The 21374-nt window shown below is 56.9% G+C and overlaps 4 protein-coding genes across 4 annotated transcripts; 3 read left to right on the top strand and 1 right to left on the bottom strand.

Moving 5' to 3' along the window:
• Positions 1-1473: 1473 nt before the first annotated feature.
• GCG54_00010518 (White-opaque regulator 2) lies at positions 1474-3713 on the top strand (the record flags this gene model as incomplete). The annotated part of the gene is made up of 3 exons (XM_045410441.1): positions 1474-1999; positions 2048-2134; positions 2185-3713. 3 exons carry the CDS (start codon positions 1474-1476, stop codon positions 3711-3713), a joined length of 2142 nt encoding a protein of 713 aa, XP_045257332.1.
• Positions 3714-6565: 2852 nt separating this feature from the next.
• Positions 6566-9112, bottom strand: GCG54_00010517 (uncharacterized protein; the record flags this gene model as incomplete). Its single annotated transcript, XM_045410440.1, has 4 exons — positions 6566-6710; positions 6781-7199; positions 7255-8348; positions 8842-9112. Coding segments are annotated over 4 exons (1929 nt in total), but the record flags the coding sequence as incomplete, so codon positions are not given.
• A 2493-nt stretch (positions 9113-11605) lies between these two features.
• On the top strand, positions 11606-16027 carry GCG54_00010516 (uncharacterized protein; the record flags this gene model as incomplete). The annotated part of the gene is made up of 1 exon (XM_045410439.1): positions 11606-16027. One exon carries the CDS (start codon positions 11606-11608, stop codon positions 16025-16027), a length of 4422 nt encoding a protein of 1473 aa, XP_045257330.1.
• An 885-nt stretch (positions 16028-16912) lies between these two features.
• Positions 16913-20584, top strand: GCG54_00010515 (uncharacterized protein; the record flags this gene model as incomplete). Its single annotated transcript, XM_045410438.1, has 1 exon — positions 16913-20584. One exon carries the CDS (start codon positions 16913-16915, stop codon positions 20582-20584), a length of 3672 nt encoding a protein of 1223 aa, XP_045257329.1.
• Between the last annotated feature and the right edge of the window lie 790 nt (positions 20585-21374).

The raw sequence follows: 21374 nt of genomic DNA, 5'->3' as shown, positions 1-21374 counted from the left end.
GATTGGGGGGTGCGCACAGTCCATCTTCTGGCTAAGATGATCCTTGTTAATAACAGAAGAAATTCTACGACGGCGAATCACAATGCCTCTGGACATCGTGGGGATGTGTCGTGCGGGTAGCGACCTAGGGTACATGACGGTACCTCGCTGTCACTGGCAGGGATAGTCGGCCATTCGACGCTAGCAACGACCAGGGCTGATGAACGGCAAGGGTACGGACTGGAGACGACCGGAGGCAGAGGGGCCTGAGGAAGAGGAGCGGGCTGGTCGCAGGAGCAAACAGGACAATGACCAGAGGCATCCATCGTGTCTCCTTCGCTCACTTGCTCGCTCGCCCGACTCGACCCTCTCTCACTCGACAGATCAGAAGAGGCACCGCAACGCATCGTACCGCACCACTGCATCGCAAGTGGGGAGATGTCGCCAAGGTCCCAAAAATCCACAGTGCCCATCCACCATCGACGACAGCCAAGCTGACAGCAATTCCGCTCTGCTTTCGCTCCCTCTTTTTCTTGTCCCATATACAAGTGCTACCGGGCTGGCACTGGAGTTTTTATTAGCATCATCTACCTCACGGCACCGACGGCACAACAGCACCTGTTTGGTCTGGGGGCGGAGGAGCAGACGGGGTGGTCTGCTCTTGGCACAGTCGGTACGACGTGAGACCTCACCTCACATCCCACACCGTTCTTATCCGCCCATGTCCATCTACTATGTATCGTATGGGAAACAATACTCCCCTCCAACTCGCCGTCGTGCACACCTTGCATGTGGGGAGCTAAGGTGCTAGGGGACCTTTAGTGCGTGTGGGAGAAACATCGATTCTCTGCACGTCGTCCTCGCTCCTCCAGACAGACCCTGTCGCTGTCGAGACTTCCCACCCACTAGCAGCGCAGCTATCTGCAGATATGTATGTGCATATCCCGCCCCTCGAAAGCGGTTGGCCCATGTCCTGTCGTCCAACGACCCTCATCCTCTCTCTCCCACCTTGTCTCGACGGCAAGCTGGTTTCCAAATAAGACCCAGCGATCATCTCTCCACCCTCTTCAGCCCCTCCATTCCACGACGGCTCCTCAGTGATCAGCCTTTCCCTTCTTCTTGAGCGGTCCGCCACGTCTTGATCTTCAACAACTTCGCCGACCTCGATATCCTGTCGTCTGTTGGTCTGCCCCTTCGAATCCGTTGTCGACTTGGTAGGCCACTTCTGCCACCTGCCTCCCCACCTCGTCTCCGAGGATATCCTATGGCCTTCTGGTCTTGATATCTGACTGGACTGCCCAGCTCCCGATCACCCGCCACCGCCTCGTCTGTCCACATACACGGCCGACTGGCACCGCAACCTTTATTTTGGTCCTTTCTGTGTTGGCATGGTCTCGTTATTGACGAGCCATGGATTCGAATGTTTTGCCAGTCGTGTCGGATGAAGGAGATATCTCTTGGTCGGATAACCACAGCAATTCTTCAGACGACAACATGAACGACAACATACTCTACCCACACTCGCCTCCCTCCCAAGCTGCGGCTTGGATGAACGCCACCACTACTCACTCGCACACTGGTCAGCTGTCTCCCATCAGCACCGGCATGGACAACACAGCGATGGACCATTCTTGCGCCCCGACAATGGTACACTCCGCATCCTCGTCTTGCACTGATTCCTGGAGCACCGCCCACGCTGATGCCTTCGACGGAGACGACGCTGACAACGATGTCGTATGGGAACAGGGCTCGGACGACATACTTACTGTACCCAAACTCGAACCACTTGACGATGATTTCAAGTTAGATGATGTAAAGGAAGCACCGCTCAACGCAGCAGAGTCCTCGTTGATCTCACCTACCACTACCCAACCGAAGCAGAAGCGACCCAGGGGTCGACCTCGCAAGCACCCTTTGGCGCCCGTTGTGAACCCAAGCAAGGTTACCAAGGGAAGATCCAAGACTGGGTGCATTACTTGTCGAAGGAGAAAGAAGAAGTGTGACGAAGCCAAGCCAAGATGTGAGTAAACTGATCGATATGTTGAGGGGCTAGCTAATGTCATGGCAGGCATGAACTGCGAAAAGAACGCCGTCGTCTGCGAGGGCTACCACGAGAAGAAGCTTTGGAGAAGCGGCAAGGAGAAGGCCTGTGATGGTGAGTGTCACTGATTGCCCTGGCTTTTATCGACACTAACAACCTCAAAGATCGCGTCGAAGACTCGGTCGTTTTCACTATGCAGCCCCTGTTCAACGGCGTCGACACCACTGAAGACAAGATCTTCTGGAGACACTATGGCGTTCACCTCAGCAATGTACTCACTGTGGAGGGCGAGGCAAAGAACGCCTTCAAAGACATTATTTTACCGCTGGCAAACCTCCACCAAGGTGTGATGCATTCGGTTCTTGCCATGAGCAGCAAGCACATCGACTTCGACACGCCCTATGGTGCCAAGTTGCTCCAGCAAAACCCAACAACCAGCCGCGAGGCACTCCAGGAAAGATCTGACTATCACCACAACAAGGCGATGGAATCATTCTATGCCGACATTCGTCGCTCCGAGGAGGAGAACGCTGATGGGCAGACCATATCCACTGCTCGTTTCGCCCAAATGCTCTGTCTTCTGGTCACCACCCTGATTGAAGGCAACCCTCATGGTGAACACAGGGTTCATCTCCGAGGGTACAAGGAGCTTATCCAGCAGACGCCCCCGGAAGACACGGTCTTTCTCAGCTTCATCCAGGAGTTCTTCCAATATCATATCTACGCGGACGAGCTGTTGTGGCATCCTGCTATGGACGGTCCTCGTCTTGCTTCCGAGGACTGGAGTCCCTTGGTTCCTATCGAGTCCCCTCGGCTCTTGGGTGTCGCCGATGGTCTTTTCCAATACCTTTGCCACATCACTACATTGAGGAATGCCATTCGTGAGAGTGTCTACCGAGGATCTGAGACGGTTGTGAACTACCACATCTTGTATCGGGCACAAGAGATTCAGGAGGCCATCGAGCAGTGGATGCCCATGTGGCCACCAGGCGACAGCAGGCACCGCGTGGGACATGTCTACAAGCACATGATGTTTTTGCATCTGTTCCGCACCATTTATCCTCCCACGTCAGCTGAGAGGAGACCATCCGTGTTTTCCGTGGCAACTTCGATTGCCACGTCGACCTCGTCGTCTTCTTCTCGCCGCCATTCGCAGATCTCGCGTCCATCGACCGCGACGAGCTGTGCGTCGTCCCCTGGACTCAGGCCTTCGACTGCGGCAGGATTCCCTTTGAGCATGCATCTCAAGCGTGATCCCAACTCTCGAGGTCCCTCTAGGACGAGCTCCATGCACGAGTCTGACGCCGGCTCTTCGAGTTGTGCCGTCATCGACGAACAGCGTCCTGCGTCCCCGCCACCCATCCGTCGCCCTCCTCAGCACGATAACCGCATCACTTCAGCTGTTGAAGAGTCTTTGAAAATCATGGAGGGCTTCAAGCCTTCTGATCCTGCCTTGACTCTGCTGCTAATGCCTTGTCTCGTCATCGGAGCGACCTGTTTTGACCCAGCACAGCAGGAGCGAGTCCGAACTGTGGTCCGATCGATCCGTGGCTACACTGGTCTTCGCAACTGCGACCGGGTTCTCGACGTGCTCGAGGAGCTCTGGCGTCTTATGGACTTTGGCGACTGGCTTTCGGTTTGGGATTGGCAGACCGTCGCGAGAAACCAAGGCCTCGACTTCTTGTGCACTTGAGCATCTCACTGGATAAGAGGCCACGCTCAACCACCTCATCGCTACCCATCATCTCTCGCTCACTCTCGGGCACATGCACTGCTCGTATTGCTTTTCCGCCGGTATACCCGTGTGCTGTATTCTCTCGCTATTTTTTCCTCAGTACTTTCATACCATCTATCTGGTCGGCATTCTTGAGGTTGGAGTTATCGGACGAGGCATGTAACGGAGACGACATCATGTACAGGGGGGTCACTGCATTCCACGCTTCATTTAACGGATGGCAGCCGAGGGTGAAGACACTCTCGGGCTGGAGAAGCCAGATTTCAACGGTCGGAACTTGCGGAAAGCATCGGGTTTGGTACTCTTTTGCGTGTCAGCTTGGTTGGACTTGGACTTGGTTATCTTCGGCGGCTTGTTGCTTCATTTGGCGTTTCTGTGTTTTACTGCAACTTGGGAGGTTGGCTCTTTTTTCCACAGTTGGCATATCGTTTTCCACTGTTTTTTCATTTTGGGTAATTGGGATAACAGGCAGGGGATCAGGGGATCGATCTATGGGTGGGCGGCTCGGACAGTGTCCGAATCTGATTTTATTGCACACATTTGTTAGCACATTTGCAAGGAGGACTTCTAGGCAATTGCGTCGTGGGTTCTGCGATGGGAAGGCCCGCGATGCAGATTCAATACACAAGCCGCGCGCAGGGTTTTTTTTTACTGCGCGCCTGTCCTCGACACAATTATTCGCCAATTGCCCTATCACAGTGCCTTGATTACACGCACGTGGCCCATGTTTGCCTGTCATTGAGAGGGGGTCCATCTGCAGATTACCGACTCATTGATGAGCATTCGGTCAAACGTCTCAGGTGGCCGTCTGCCGCGAGGAGGGAACCGAACCGGGGGGCGCAGAATCTCCGCGCGAAGAGACAGACCCTGGGCGGCGGACGGCACGTATCGCGACGTTGGAAGGCGACGAGCCTCACTCAATCGGGCCGGTAGGCCGTTCGTGCATGTCCCGCGGCTTGTGCAAGAATGGGCAGATACGGAGCTTGCGGCATCTGTGGTCTGTTGAGAAGACAGCGGACGGGAACGAGATGTCAAAACACCGTCGTGAGTTGAGCATCTCTCGTACGACAGACGCAGAAGGGTCCTCGAAGGGCGAAGATCTCCATTGTGCTAATGCGCGTCTGTGAGCCGACTTTCCACCGAGCTTTCTGCGCCTCTCCCTCGGTCTCCGTCTCTATGTCTTCCGTCTCCCAGTCTCTATCGCTGTCCCTGTCCCTCTGTCTTTACCGCTGTCGCTATCTCCGAGTCTGTGTCTATCGCTGTCCCCGTCTCTTTGTCTCTGTCTCTCACGGATCCCCTCCTCCTTTACTCTGCGTCTCGCATCTGCGGGATTGATTGCGATCGATTCTTTTTCGGGGGACGTACAGGCTGCAGACTCCGCTATGGAGCGAAACAATGCGGTACATACAGTTACTACTGCTACCTACCTACCTATGCCTGCCTCACTCCTCTATCGTACAGCTCCAGTAGTGTAGAGACTGGAGACTGAGAGTCCCAGTCCCAGTCCCAGTGTCCAGGGTCTAGCTATTATTTGCTTCTGTGGATGTGGCTCCACTCTGAGATTGGGGGGGCCAGGGGAGTTGGAGAGATTCTGCAGGCGGACGGGGCCTCTTTTTTTCCCTTCCTGAACCCCGAATTTAAAATCGCCTGCGCTGCACCGCGGCCTGTTGTTCTCTGCTGCAGCCAGGGTGCTTGTTCGTTTTCCTGTCTAGGTTTCTCTTACTTTTTACTGGTTTGCTCGAGCTGGGGAGGGGGATACGGACGGAGTAGGGACAAGGGATCGAGTGCGTGCTTTTTTCTGCTTCTCTCTTCGCGTATGCGTGTCTTTTGGAGGGTTAGTTTGCCGATGGGCGTGGCCCCCAATCTTGCTTGGCCGTTGGCGAGCTGCTCGTAATGCACAGGCAATGGGGAGTGGGCACGAATCGCATTGCGGATCGGGAGAGATGAAGAACACTCTCGCGTCGTGTTAGACCCCGGGGTTGCGGGATGAGGGGAGACGGGAGACGGAGACGGAGTGCACTCCGCAGAGCCAGCTCATCTTGGGCGGGAGTTAGCTGGCACTCGGTGCGGATAGAGCTCTAAGCTCGGTCTCGCTGAAGAATCAGTCCCCAGGGTGGGAAGATGCGGGATGGCGCGGGCTGGGCGGATGGGTTCAGATCTGTCTGATTTCCGTTTGCCACTGGCGGCTAAGACTGGTTCTATCGCGGTCTCGGCCTTAGTGGTGATGGCCTTCAGCGAGCGGGTGATGGGTGGTTGAGGGGATCTTCCCTTTCGCTCTGCCGGCCGGGCAGGACAGGGATCGGGAATCTGCGCCATCTTGATCTGAGGTGTGGCATGCGAGATGAAGCTCGTGATTGGGGGGATGCGAGTGGGCAAGGTTTGAGGGTACATGAGACAGTCTGAACCACGTCTTGAGCCCATCTCTCGCTGAAATTCTTCCAAGATTCTGTTTGACGTGGTTGGTGTACATTTACCATGTACTTCGTGGCTCCCGGGATTTGTCAAGGGCACGTTGAAGGAAGGATGAGAGGGTTACAGTGGCATACAATGCTGCGACATAGGAAATCTCTGATTTGTCGGTGACTATCGATCGGGATCGTACATGGGGTGTCCTCGCGGCGTGCTGGAAATGTAACATCATCGCCCAAACACCGCCCCTGCTGGCCCCGTCTTGGGGGTGGGAAATCTATCTTACAAGTTTTTGGAGGTATCGTGAAGGGTGATGATGAGCAGGTTTGGCTCGTCAGTGCGGTGGCTTTGACGCCCTGCCGTCCCCGACTCATCTAATCTCATCTCATCTTTCTCTCTTTCTACCTCGCTCCCAAGCCACCTTGATCGATCATCGTCGGATCTCTGTCCGATCTCAGGGACATGCCCTGGACGACGGCGGTGTCTCCATCTACCAAGCCCGCAATCTCAAATGCCCGGGACCGGGGGGAGAAGAGGGAGCTCAGCCTCAATGGATCCCACAAGCATGCCCATCCATCCCCCAAATCTGTTTTGGACAGAAAAGCTTCAAACGTACATGCCGCGGTCCTCGCCCTCGACGAGCTTGACCACAACGCCGTTCTTGCCGTCGCGCTTGATCTCGTACTTGCCGCCGAGGACCAGGTCCTTGGCCACGAGCTCGCGCGTGCGGCCGAGGGACTCGATGTCGCCGATGCGGACGATGGTCTTTTCGAGGTGGTCGCGGAAGCCCTCCTCGGCGCAGATCTCCTTGAAGGCGCGGTGCATCGGGACGGAGGAGGCGCGGACCTGCGCGTCGGCGGCGATGGAGAAGAGGTTGAGGCGGTCCATGTTGCGGATGAAGTCGGCGCGGGTCATGATCTGCTGCGCCTTGTGCATGGGGAAGGACGGCAGGAGGTGGCCGCGCTCCGGGTCGTAGAGGCTGTCCATCTCTTCCTCCTCGTCGACGAGGGCTTGGGCCAGGACCATGGCGCCGGCCTGTGGGCGTTTGTTAGTTGGTGCGCAAAGGAAGGTAGAGAGAGACAAGACTTACAGCCCACTTTTGCTGGTCCATGACATCGTCGTCCATCTCGGCGCCGAGGATCCAGCACTGGTTAAGGAACCACGTCTTCTCGACCGCGCAGATGGACTTGCACGTAGCAATCATATCCTTACTCTTGGCAACGCGGTTAAGGAAGGAAAGGCGGCCGCCGACGAGATCGTACACTTCCTCGAGCTTCCTCTGCTCGAGCTGCTCGCCAAAGTACTTGACGCGGTACTTCCACAGGGCGTTGATGGCCTGCTGCTTGGGCAGGTCGCGCACCGACATGACCTCCATGCGGGTGGCCAGCTGCTTGAGGCGCTCGTAGACCCAGTAGTCGTCGCTGTTGAAGACCATGGTAACAAGATTGGAGGCGGCCCACTGCTCGGCGCGCTGCTGGAGCAGCTCGATGAGGTCCTTGCCGTCCTCGTCGTCGCGGATGAGGTGCATCTGGTTGATGATGACGACGAGGGGCTTCTTGCGGGTGGCGCGGTTCTTGAGGGCGACCTTTTCGAGCTTGTTGAGGGCGCGCTCGATGTCGAGCAGGGCGGTGGTGTCGCGGGGCCCGCGCTCGGAGAAGTAGCCGCCGATGTAGTCCTCGTGGAACTCGAAGTCGAGGGCCTTGCCGAGGCGGATGCGGACGATCTCCAGGTCGGCGTGGGCCTCGAACATGGCGACGCCGTCGCCGTCGATCTTGCGCATGGCCTCGATGAGCATGCTGCTCTTGCCGGTGCCCTTCTCGCCGAGGATGAGGAAGTAGTGGCCGACCTCGGAGCCGTCGACGATCTTGTCGATGCGGGCCTGCTCGGGGCGCTGGACCCAGCGGTCGTCGGCCTCGGCGGCGGACTGAGGCACCTCCTTGCCGATGGCGGCGAGCTCGAGGACGGGGTCACCCGGGGTGAAGGCGCGCGTCATCTTCTTGAGGACGATGCGCTTGTAGGTCTTGTGGTAGGCGTAGCCGGCGATGGCGAAGCCGGCGGCCAGGACGAGGATGGAGGCGAAGGATGTCGCGGCGGATTCGAGCATCTTCTTGGGGAGGGAGTCGCCGCCGCCGCCGCCATGTTGGGATGTGTCCTTAGGGGGTTCATGAGAGGTACGGTTTGTGTCTGGGGAGGTTAGTTATGGTCCTGCCTGGTGAAGTGAGGTTGATATGAGAGCATGAAGTCTTCGCTTGAAGGATTCAGCCAGATGATGACTTGTCTATGGCACCCATCTCGTGCCCTTCACGCTTTTCATGCATGAGGATGTAAGGCATGAGCCCGTCGAGATGTACGGCTGCAATGTTCATCTCGCGATGGCCTCACCATGTCGAGCATGGGTGAGAGCATCGCAGCCTGATCTGGTGAGCATGCGCATGCAAAGACGGCCAGATCCGTCAGCCATCTTGGCTTGCAGCTTAAAACGCCAACCGAGAGACCCCTGCATCCCCAAAGGAGAGAACCGTGTCAGACGGCCGATGCCCAGCCAGCCTCGCGCATCGACGACCCGGGGCTCTTCATCATCCAACACTCAATCACATGCACGGCACCAGATGGAGCAGAATGGATAGAATGGCGGCCACCAATCAGGAGCAGACGAGACAAGAGAATCGGAACATACGCGCACCAACGTACCGGACCTTCGTGAGGGATATGTGGAGAAGCAGCTCCGCGCCGGTGCCGTGTTTGCCGTTGCCGTCGCTGCCGATGCTTGGAAGTAATGCGGGCGAGCGTGTGCTGCGTGTGCTTGTGCTGACGCCGACAGCCCCCAAGCACCACGCGTCCCGGTCCACCGGGCCCGAGAGGGTCGCAGCAGCAGCAGCCGACCACCCTTGCTCACCGAGGCCATGGTTGGGATCTGACGGGCATGCAGGGCCAGCTGCGGGCTCGTTCTGGTGGTGATGTGTGTTTTTTGGAGGTGAGGATTAGAGTTGGCGATGGAGGGGGGAGGGCGGCGCCAAGTTTTGGGTGATGGAGAAATAAATGAACGAGCAGAGAAGGGAAGGAAGGGACGGAGAGGGCGGAACAGACCAGCCAAGGTAAGGTGCGAGATTTTGATTGTTATGGATCAAACAGACAGCAGACGCAAGCACTGACTGAGGTGACTGACTGACTGGCGCAGCGCAACGCAACGCAACGCAACACTGCACGAGCACACGCACACACACACGGGGAGAAAACAAAACAAATGGGAAAAAAGGGAAACGTCACCCAGTTCGCATTCAAGCCACAGTGACACGGCGGGAGGGGAGGGAGCCCGCCCTCTCCTCTCCGTGCCTCCATGTCCCCTCGCAATTTGAGACTAGAGATGGCTTCTCTGTCCTGATTCCTTGGCACGACCCATGCTCTGCTGAAATGTGCTGAAATGTGCTGGAAGAACCGGTTGTCTGCTGTGGCGCACCCAGCGGTGCCAAGACTTTGGGCCAATTGAAAGGCGGTCAGCGGGAAAGGGAGGTGGCTGGTGCCCTGATTGGAACGGTGCACTGCAGTGGCCCGTGGGTGCCCTGCTCCACTCTTTTGGCAGTCACTGTTCCGGATTCAGGCTGCTGTGGGGCACCGAACACTCCACACACTCACTGAGCTCACAGCTGTTGCTCGGAACAACTCCGTGACCTACGATAAGTCGACGATGGCTTCAGAGACGTCGGAAATCTTCAAGTAGTCACACAGGCCATGGTTTAGTATTAGGTTGAAACTTGGTGATAGATTGTTTAGTACATATGATCTTACCATCAAGATTGCCTTCTTGTGGTTGGACTTGCACGGCATATGAAAAGATGTCTCCTCAATAAGATGACAATATAAAACGTTGGAAAAATATGCATTGGTCCAAATGCTTTCACACGCATTCACTCTCTACTTGAAAGCCATATCAACTGACAAGATCACCAACCCAACCCATTTTTGGTTATCGATAGTGGTCACAGGCCTCATAATCACCAGGCTAACGCTGGAGGTGCTCTGCTTCTCGGGGAACCACACAGTCACGAGTCTCACTCCTGCCTCGAATATCAACGTCCACGTATATGGCTTTTGGTATCATGCTTGAACAACTTCAACCTGCCTTTAATCTTCGCAAATCATCCCGCAACCAAAAAGACTTGTCATTGTCAAGTCCGTAGAAACAGCACTCCTCGGTACGACCCAGAAGGGCCAAGTGCGACAGCATACAATCCAGAACTCAATACAGTTGGGTTATATCCCATTAGAATATCGATACAAAATCTCTTCAATCAAAACCTACAGCCCCGTCCAATGCAAAGCGTGCTTCATTTGCTCAACTGGCCACCCGATAGCGACGAACCCAAAGGTCAGGACTAAGGCCGAGACCAAGGGCTCAGGGATTGACCGAGGGCATACTCGGCTCACTGCCATGGAACCTCGTGGAATTCGACTCTTGAAAGAAAACCAACCTTGGCCTGTCTTTGTGTCACTGCCTTACTGGGCAGGTACCCACCATGTAGGCAGGTAAGGTAGGCAACCTCAATCGAGTCACGTGCCTTTGTTGTCAGCCCTCGACAACAATTGATGAGAACTCCAATCAGAGGCAGGTAGCACAGCGCCATGAAGTGGGAAGAGAAGGAAGGCGCGTCTCTCAGAACCAAATGGGATGCATCCAGCTCAGCAATAGTCTCAGTCTATGGTGATGATGTGCTGCTACTGGTTGAGGTAGTTGAATATGAAATGCACCATGACCTTACATCTCATAGCTCCATATACCTCACAAATGCCCGAGTTCTTGAGATGAAAAGACTCATTTTCATCCCAGTCCAGATTGAATCAGCTCTCAGAGGGTGTTGTTGAGGTGACTACTTGAACAATGGATCATGAAGCAGCAACATCAACATCAACACCATCACCCACCCGCACCGAGAACATCACCAACCCCGGGCCCGTGCACCCACACAGCTCGAGTTCCTTCCCAACTCCTCAACTCAGGCACCCTTCTTCTCTCAGTCGTTGTTTTTCTACTTTGTGGCCGCGTGAAAATTCTTTCCCGGCGCGTTGACAACACCAACTCTTTTCCTCCAAGCTCCTGACTTTGCTCCTTCTCAGCTTCACTTCTTCAACCACTTGGCCACCCTTTCGCCCCGTTCAACCCGCGTTAAAACCACAAGCTCTTCTTCCTTGAAAACATCAACAAGAAGACGAACTTAGGTATTTCAATCTCAACTTGTCAATTTCTCTCCAAAGACTGACGATCCGTGAAGCGCGTTGAAACACGGCGAATCTCATCCCCTCCCTCATCCTTCCTCACATCCCATCGCGCGTTCCATCCGACTTGGACCACGACTTCATCCCACTCCAAATCGCTAGATGACACAGCACTCTCTGGTCCTCACTTGGAGATCATGGCACCTCCTCGAATGGCTTCTGCTTCAACAATGGATCCCGATGTCCCGATGGCTTCTCTGGGTGGTGGTCCGTCTTCTGAGTCTCCAGGACCCGTTCCACAACAACACACTTCCCATCTTCCTGGCGTTGGGTCCCGACCCACGGCCAGCACCGATGTGTCCGATTTCACCCCTCGACCTTCTCCTCGCTCGGGAATTCTGCGAAAAAACTGTCCTCGACCTCCGCCCATAAACGTCCCTTCGGTAGAGGATGACATCGAAGACGACGAAAAGACCGAGGTCCCTCCCACCTCACCCGAGTCTCCTGGACTTCCAACCCCCCTTCTTGCCGGATATCCTGGCCGCGAGATCTCTGGTGCCAAGTCCGATGGCCGAGAGTGGGCTTACGATTGGGACTCTCCTCCTGTCTTGCTCTATCCCGACGACCTCTCCAAAACTGAGTTCCATGAGCACCCCCTGGCGCGACACATCGAGCTCGAGAAGGGCTGGGAACAGGGTCGACTTGCCTTGTACGGCCTCGTTCTGCCAGCCAAGATCGACAACGGCACTCCCACCTACACTTGGGACTCCGACGATGAGGAGGAGGAAGATCGTACCAAGGCCGTCGTTCTGGCAAAGACACCACGCAGAGCGTCCCGACCCCCTCCTCTCCGCACGCCCGCTCCGGCACCCGCCATCAACACCGAGCGCCAGCGCACCCCATCCAAGGTTCTTCAAAAGGTCAAGACCTTTGCCAACTTCGTCGCCAATGCGGACATGGAGAAGGAAGTCCCTGAGCTGCCCACCCTCAAAGAACTTCTCGACCAGTTCGGCATGCCGCCCGGAACCCCGGCCGAGTCGGCGCCCAGAACCTTTCTGCGTCCCACCAAGTCGAGCAACTCGCTCCGTCCCAAGACGCCGACGAAGCTTCCAAGCGCAACCAAGCTGCGCAACAAGAGAAGCGCCACGGGCATCACCAAGATCCAGATTTCCGACCCCGTTGCCCCGGAGGAGATGAAGCGCGTCGGTCAAGAGTTCAGCGAGGCTTCAACCCGCAGCCACCGCCCGAGAACCAAGACTGCATCCGAGAGTGACCGCATTTCGAATTACGCCGCATCCCTCCGCAGCCCGTCCAATCTGATTTCCCCCTCCATCTCGTCCAACATGCCGCTGTACCTTCTTCAGCCCGCGCACCCCACCGTCTTCAACGGCACCAACGAGCCTCCCCCCAAGTTCCGTCTCGCTCGTCCCCGACTGGCGCCCATGGAGTATGCCCGGCAGTATCTCCTCGCCAAGGCCAAGGCTGATGAGCAGGGAGAGGAGTGCACAGTCCAGAAGCCGGACACGACGTGGTTTTGGTCGGAGCACTACAAAGAATTCCTCATTATCCCCTCCATTCCCAAGGGTGTCACCAGAAACTTCCTTCCAGATGTGGAGGAAACCGACCCTGAATGGATCAAGAAGAAGAAACCGGTTGCAGCCACCGAGGACATGGATGAGGAGGCTGCAAAGCGACGTTCGTTCCAACCACTTCCTTTGAACTTGGCCCCTTTATCGCCCCTCCTGCCAGTTCACCTTCGCACAAGCTCACTTGCTTCTACTGCTAGTTCGGACCCCAAGCGCGACTCACCCCTCGATGCATTCACCCTCGACCTTCCCAGAGCAGCCTCTTCCGACCATTGCCTTTTGCAGTCGACCAAGGCTCTTATCAACAACCCGGCCGCTTCGATTCCTCGCGCGAACACTGATGTCTTTGTCGCTGTGAGCACAAGCAGCGAGCGTGAGTACAGAAGTTCTTTCACCAGCTCCTTTCCACCCCAGTTCCTTTCATCCACTTCCCTGGGCAGAGACAGACCCTCCAGACAATACCAGCATCCACCTCTGCTGGCATCTGAACGGGACTCAAGTGCTGCACCTCCCACCCATGCCTTCACAGCTACACTTGCTGACCACCAACCTGTTCATCCTTCTATTCATGAACAACAACTCACCCCCAGATCGGCCACCTTGAACGATGTTCCCCATGACTTCCCATTCGCTCAACCGCCCTCGGTCGCCGTCTTGCGGAGGGCAGTTAGCCCGGCCGTCTTCACACCTTTCTCGACTGAAGATGTGCCTGCTACCTCTCCTGACCAGGACTCTGTCGACGAAGACGACGCGCGCAGCGAAGTCACCGCAGTGTACCGCCCGGGATCTGCACTCTCCTCTTGTACTGTCATTGGCCCCAGCTCACCTGTTCCCAGTACTGCTGACCGCAATGAGAATGATATCTCACCTAACAGTATCAATTACGATGAATGCAACTTACCACCTGCACCAGTTTCCCCCTTGAGTAGTTCTCCAGCTACTCCGCAGATGGGAACATTTGCACCACTGCAAGACACTCGGACTCGCGATACATGGGATGACGCTCTGACCCAGCGGTCCAGTGACGAGACATTCCAGCAAAGTATCGCTGACGAAGGAGTTGACTGTATCGACTTTGCAGACACCTCATCAGTTTACTCACAAGATAGTGTGCTCACAGCAATCCACCGCCCTGCTGCTGGTCGTCGCCCTACTCCCCTGGACTTCATGCCCCAGTCTGAGAGTGCTGTTGAGCAGGAAGAGGACCTAACCCCGCAACAGCTGCGTGAACCTTCATCTGCCGAGGCTCAAGCGCAGCCCGGAACCTTGGAGAACTCAACCACCATCCTTCGCCCGGTGTCTTATGTACCCAACAGCGAGGTGGCCCAGACTTACACTGCCAGTGAAGCATCGCAGGAATACCAGAACGATCGTCGCTCCCGGGCTTCTACACTTACCGTTGACAGCAGCTACACTCATCGCATGCCCAGCCAGGATGGCCGCGCCTCCAGAACCTACGAGTCTCGCATGGAAGCCGACCTCCGTCGCATGCGGGCTGAGGAGAGGCAGAACATGGGCCGCGCCTCATTTACCAGCGCAGATAGCCGTCAGTATGAGGATACCCAGAGAGTCAAGCCTCGTGGTCCGCGGGCCTCTCATGCTGGCAACTCGCAAGACGCCGCATCGATTGCTTCAGTAGCCTCTTCATCCACATCTCAACGCGATCGCCACTCCACATTCTCTGATGCCGCATCTGCTTCAACCTCGGAGTCGCGCCGCTCCCAGGCACTCTCCTTTACCTCGGTCGCTTCTTCAGACCGGTCGACAGTCAGCAAGCCACGCCGCTCCCGCATCGACACGCCCCAAGATGCAGCAGCTCCTTTCCGCGACCCTCGCTTGCCGGGCCTCGACCCGGTCATTGAGTCCCCTTCTCAGTCCCCCGGCCTCAGGATCTCTGCAACTTCCCCCGCCATCAACTCCACCGGCCGCCCGCGCAAGTCTTCTCTTCCCAGCAGGCGCGACTCTGCCCAGCAAGGCACCGACTCTGAGCTCCCATCTCTCAAAGTCCGCAGACGCAGACCCGTGGCCGACTTGGATCCCCTCCCCGCCTCCCAGGCCTACCCGCAACCTCTGCGCTTCAGCTCCCTCAAGAGTCCCCCTCCCGGCGCCGTCCCAGGCCAACCCAGCACTAGCATCACTCGCTCTTCTTCGCGACTCATCACCGACATTGGCAAAGAGCTCGATCGCGAGATGAAGGACGTTCTCTCGCCGCACACTGCTGATCTTGTCGCCCAAGAAGCCCAAGAAGAATCTCTGGAGGAGAGCAACGTCGAGACGCCCACCCGTCGCCCGCCTCGTCAAGTTCGCTCGATGAGATCGCTCCAGCGCTTCGACGCGCCCAGCATGCCGGCGCCCAGCAAGCCGCTGCCGTCGATCCCGCAGCCCAAGACGCGCCCAGAGGCTCCCAGTCGCCCGCAGACTTCCGGCCCTGCCTTTGTCGACGTTGACTTTGGCCCCGGCCCTGTTGTTTCGCGTGCTCACCCTCCTCTTCCCCCCATCCCGCCTCCCCGCGTCGCTCCTGTTTCCCGTCCGCCTATTCCTACGGTTACGCCCCTCGTCTCCCCGACGATCCCTCCTTCCCCGTCCACCGGCTCTGTGTCCGTCACCCACAACGACTTCTCGGTCAAGAAGGACCGTACGATCCGGCCTGCTGCCTCGGTCGCAGCTTTCGGTTACCGGTCTAGTGAGTACCCTCCGAATAACCCGCAAGCGAGGATGACGAGCACTGACAGCAACACAGCCCCGACGGTGGACCCCATGCCAGCCCGTCAAGTTCGCCGCTTGGAGTCGACGGCCAACCTGCAGCCGCCTCCCGTGCCCCCGGCCCCGCCAGTCCCCACGTCGGCGCGCACCCGCATCCTGGGCAAGATGGCGTCCATGGCCGAGCTCAAGCACCGGCGGGAGGTGGCCAGCTCCGCGAGCGGCGGCAGCAGCGAGGAGGCCGTTGGCATGCGGACCTTCCTTGGGGAGGACGTTGCCCCGGCTGCCGCGCCCACCAAGACGGAGAACAGCAAGAAGAAGTTCTTTGGTGGATTGTTCCGGAGAAAGAAGGACGGCGAGAAGTGAAGGATGAATTAGCAAAGCAATCGGTCAATGGAAAATAACTGAATCATGGCAGGGAGGTTTGGCGTTTTCGGTGTTGGACTAGGATGGGCTTGTTGGTTTTTAGATAACGATGTCACGATAGGTAAACGACGTGTGGATATACGACATGCTGCCTCTTGAGGTTCTTGTGATGTTGCTGCGTGTTTGGTTTGGGAACGGAGGATTTACTGACCAGCACATGCTTATTTACTTACGCTCATGTGGCGATCCATAGCAACCGCCGACATCAGGCAAGCTCTTGCCCATCGGCATTGGGATGATGAAGGGCCAGATGGTTCTTTCGTGCCTTACCTAAGCCAATATTGGTGGCTTTGTTCATCATTTCAAGCAAGTGCTGGTCCAACCTCGCTCATTCCCCTCGAGGAAGGTGAAGATGGGAAAATGACATAATCGTGGTCGCTTATCTTAGTGCAACGCGGGTGGGAAGTCGCATCTGAGCTTCCTTCCTTCCACATTCCACGGCACTGGAAGGTGGCCCAAGCTTCCCATCTGCCTGCTCAGCCAACCATCATCCAATCCCAGCCCTCCATTCCAGAAAGAGGCCCCGCCGGTGGACCCGCGTTCCCGTCGCGTTGTATCCACCTAGGAAAGTGCACCAGGCAAATCACGGTCGTGCCTTCTCTCAGCGACCCGTCCATGGATGGCCTCCCTGAGAAAAAAAGTTTCCCCGCCGGCCAGACATCGTGTGCATTTTCACATCACATTGCCCGACCCTGACGTCTACGTCGACACCAATTCGCCTTCCGAGGAGCTCCCCGAGCGAGCTGCCTTGCGATCGACCACCTCTAGCTCGGAAAATTTCTCTTTTGGCCGACGCCTAGGGCAGCTGTTCGCCCCACGCACGCAATGTTCAGCTCCATCTCCCGAATCCTCGGCCGCACTCCGCAAAAGAACTCGTCTCCCGGCCCGACGAGACCCTCTCCCGACGGCCACGATCGACAGCCCTTCCCCTCTACCGCTCCTCCTGGCATCGACCTTCAGTTCTCAGAGATGTCTCAGGATTGGGGTCGCACAGATGACGCCGACAAGGACGACGAGTACGACGGCCCCGATGGCATCATCGATGATTACCCCGGCGACGCCGCCACCGATGCTGCTACCGATGACTACGTCGACCCTTTTGCAGACATGGCCGCGTTCTCAACCCAGGCGAACGACGAAGACGATGCCGCCCCAGCCTACGAGTCCGAGCCAGCCGAAGCCGAACCCAAGGCAAAGAAGGCGAAGAAGGCCAAGAAGAGCAAGAAGACCGAAGAGAAGGAAACGCGCAAGTCGAAGCGCAAGTCCAAGAAGACCGACCCCTCAAGCTCTGCCGATAAATCTCTGCCTAGTCCGACTACGAGCGGGCGGGAGGATGCAAGCGACGACGAAGCCCAGTCTAGCGAACGACTCGAGCTCAAGGTCGAGCCGGGCACCTCGTCCATCCCGGTCCCGGAGAAGAAGAAGCGCAAGCGCAAGTCTTCATCCAAGACAGCGGACGCCGACCCCGCCGAAGCCGAGAGTGCTAAACCTAGAAAGAAGAGAAAGACCCGCAAGCCCTTGGAGGATATCGAGGACGACGAGATGGAGACGCAGCCTGAGGAAATGATCCCCGATTCACCCTCCACTTCCCACGAGGTGGTTACCAAAGCCGAGCCCCATTCCGTCGATGTCGATCAAGACCTTACTCTTGACTACACCCTCCAGGACGAGCCTCAACAATCCCAGCTCGTGAGCGTTTCAAGACAGCTGTTCCAGCCTGCGAAGGGAACTTCTACCGCAGCCGTGTCCATGAGCGACGACGACCGCGAAGTATCGCTGTCCTCGCCCAGTGTCATTGCCCAGAGGCGCAGAAGCATGTCTCGTGGCTCTCAGATTTCCACGTTCAGGCAGGGACTTTCTAGAGAGTCAACCGGTGTGCCCGACAGAATCTCAGAGGCTGCGGAGTCGGCAGACGAGAACGAAGCTGAAGATGAGCCATCCGAAGAACATGGGAGCGCAGCGGCTGTTTCGGACAACTCGGGCGATGAGTCGGCCTCTGACGCTGCCGGCGATGTGAGCATGGCAGATGCCTCCGCGGTTGCCTCTGGAGCTCTTGTTGACGGGGAGTCTCAAGACGATTTCGCTGACCAGTTGCCTCCCTCCTCTCAACCGCCCAGGGAAGACACGCCGAGTGCCGACGAGGACGCCATGGACGTTGACGAGGAAGTCGCTGACGCCTCTGATGAATCTGAAGAGCAATCGGAACCGGAAGTTGAGCAGCCTCATCTGCCAACGCCGAAGAGAGCAACTTCCCGCAAAGGTGCAACAACTACTACGACGGCCACTCCCGGAACCGCCCGCGGTCGCAAGGCCAACCTTCTCATCAACATGTCAGACGCGAGCCACCAACCTAGCTCGGCACAAAAGTCAGCTCGATCCACTTCATCCAAGCGGCAACGCTCCAAGCCCACCTTCTTCGCCCAGGACGTCGACGACAACCAAGAAGAGGAAACGGTTGAGGCGCCAACCTCGCCGGTGCCCCCTACGCAGAAACGAAGCAAGAAGGCCGCGTCCACCTCGGAGCCCAAGGCTTCGTCGGAGAAGAGGCCGAACTTGAAGGCGCGTTCCTTGAAAGCACAACCTTCAGCTGCTGCGACGCCCAAACCGAAGGCAATCCGGCGTCTGCAATCTAGGACTCCTTCGTCCGCCCCAAATCTGGGCGGTTTGAGGGAGGGTCAGTTCAGCATGGAGGAGATCAACCGCCTCAACGCAAGGCTCAAGCTGTACCAAGAACGACAAGGGCTTTCTCGAGAGCAACTGCTCGGCGTGATTCACATGAAGCACTCAAAGTCTGCTGAAGATAAGGACAAGGGCCCCAAATACGACGGCGAACTTTTCAAAGAGTTTTGGGATTTCGTTAGCACCGCCTTCCCGGACAGAAAACGCCAAAGGGTCATCGACACCACTCGACAAGAGTACCGCACGAATATTCTGCGAGGCGGAGGCTGGACACCGCAAGAGGATGCCAAGATTCTCGAGCTGCACGAAAAATACAACGGATCATGGGCGAAGATTTCTAGTGAAATTGGTCGATTACCTACTGACATTCGCGCCCGCTACAAGAACTACCTTATTTGCGGTCATGTCGGCAACGAGCGAAAAGCCTGGACAAAAAACGAGGAACAGGAATTGGTTGAGGCCGTGCTCACCGTCGCCCGTCGGATGGAAAAGCCCTACCGCCGCGAAGTGACGAAACCCTTGGATTACGTCAATTGGCAAAGTGTCAGCGATGAAATGGGTCGAAAACGCACTCGTCTCCAGTGCAGCAGGAAGTGGAAGCAGATGAAGATCGAGTTGACCGAAGCCGATCTGCGCGGATCGATGGATGATGTGTCCTGGCCCCTGAAGAAGTGCCGACTGCAGATTCGAGAAATGGCACCGGAGGACAAGTACCGATTGGTCGAGTCGATCTCCAAACAAGCTCCGGGCCCCGACAGCGCGATCAAATGGACGACACTAGTTGACGTTCAATTCAGGAGGAAGTGGCACAAGGATACCCTCAAGCTGCTATGGTTCCGTCTGAAGCAGCAGGTTCCGCAGTGGAGGGAAAAGACAGTTAGAGACTGCGCCCGCTTCCTCCTGGATGACGCTGCAGAGAACCATCCTGAGGGTTCCAGATTTCTCACTGGCGGAGACGACAACTTGGATGCGGACAGAGAGCTTAAGGTGATCTCTGCCACCCGGAGGAAAGCCAACAAAGGCAAGGGCAAGCAGCCAGCGAGGGAACAACCAGTCACCGGACACGAGCTCAGCACCATGCTGATAACCGCGAGTGATGCCGAAGAGGATGAGGAGGACGGTGAGGATGACGAGGTCGACGAGACTCACGGCTCCAATGAGGAGACGATACTCACACAAGACGATACCCAGTTTTCAGAGTCGGCATCCACGTCGCCGCGACTTGGAATCGCCCCGTCGCTACTGCCCCCAGGAACGCAGCAGGCTAATTCGGCCGAGCCCAGCCCCGCGAAGAAGCGGGTCAGGCTGTCGCGGGGAAAGACAGCGAGGGGCGCCAGCGAGGTTAACGAGGATGAGGAAGACTCGCCAAACGGTACACCGACACAATCACAGTTTGGCGACCGCGCAATTCCTGACCGTCTCACCGAAAAGAAGATGGTGGCCAGGCAGCGCAAGACGTCAGGCAGGGCACAGTCGGTAGCCTCGATGCAGGTAGACTCTGTGCAAAACAGCGATGTCGACGATGACATGCCTGAGATTCGAGTGCCCCCCTCGACTCAGCCGTCGAGATTCAAGGCCATCAACAGCAAGGCGGTGGCATCGTCATCGCAGGGCAACTTTGCCCGCAAGACTGGGTCAAATGTGCTTCCCGGAGAGCCAGTCGAGGTGACTGAAGAGGTCATGGCGGCGTTGGCTGAGGCGGAGAACAGCGACTTCAGCGAGGAGGACGAGACTATGGAGGCTGCACCGGTATCTGCTCGGCGCAGAAAGTATAGGAAGCGTCCGCGCCGGGGCGAGGTGGCCGAGTCCCCAGCCTAGAAGGCTGCGTCCAAGGGCCGACCCCAACGGCGCAGTGCGCAGATGTTAGTGAAGAGACGCAAGTCAAGCGGAAAATAGCACGATGACGGTTGAGCTTGTTTCCTAGAATTACACACGGGCTTGCTAAGCCGGTGAGAGTGGATGCGTGTATGCTCGGTGTTCGGGCAGAGAGCGCGGGTGACGCGGAGGACGGGAGCGCCGGTTTTCTGGGGCACGGCGGGGCCTGACACGTTTTTGTGCTCGTGGTCACGGATTGTTGTTTTTCACCACATGTACCAATACCTCACAGACCGAGTCGCCAGGACTCGAGTGACATTCTTCGTTAGTCGTCAGGTCCGTATCCGTAGTACGGTAAAACATTGTTATGTTGATAACTTGCCTGCGCGTGTTTGTTCCCTGCAATTGGGGGTGTGTCGAGTCGTGAGGTTTTACGTCACCGGTCATGACTCGTTCGTCGTCGATGACGGGGCCGTTGAGTGGCCAGTCGCGCGCCCGGGTTGAACCACAACGCGATAACGAACGATACGTTGAAAAAAACTCTTCAGTGCCAGTGTCGTCATAGTTCTTCTATGCGGCTTTTGAAGAATTTTGTTATCTCCGACCTGACGTGACAAACGCCTGCCCGCCGCCCCATCCCACGCTCCCGTTCCGCGCCATTCGCCGCCGTAGGGCTGTAACACCGACGGTCTTGGAAAATGGGTGTATGGATTCCCCGTTATCGTGAGGCGGGCTGTTTCCGGAGCTTCAGGCTTCGTCTGTGTTGTCAAAAATCGGGGCCTTTTGCGGTAGA

This window comes from Colletotrichum gloeosporioides, assembly GCF_011800055.1.
Source record: "Colletotrichum gloeosporioides strain Lc1 chromosome Unknown consensus_101, whole genome shotgun sequence".
Classification (NCBI taxonomy): domain Eukaryota; kingdom Fungi; phylum Ascomycota; class Sordariomycetes; order Glomerellales; family Glomerellaceae; genus Colletotrichum; species Colletotrichum gloeosporioides.
The sequence above is the reverse complement of the archived record's forward strand: the minus strand, read 5'-3'. Positions and strand labels throughout refer to the sequence as shown.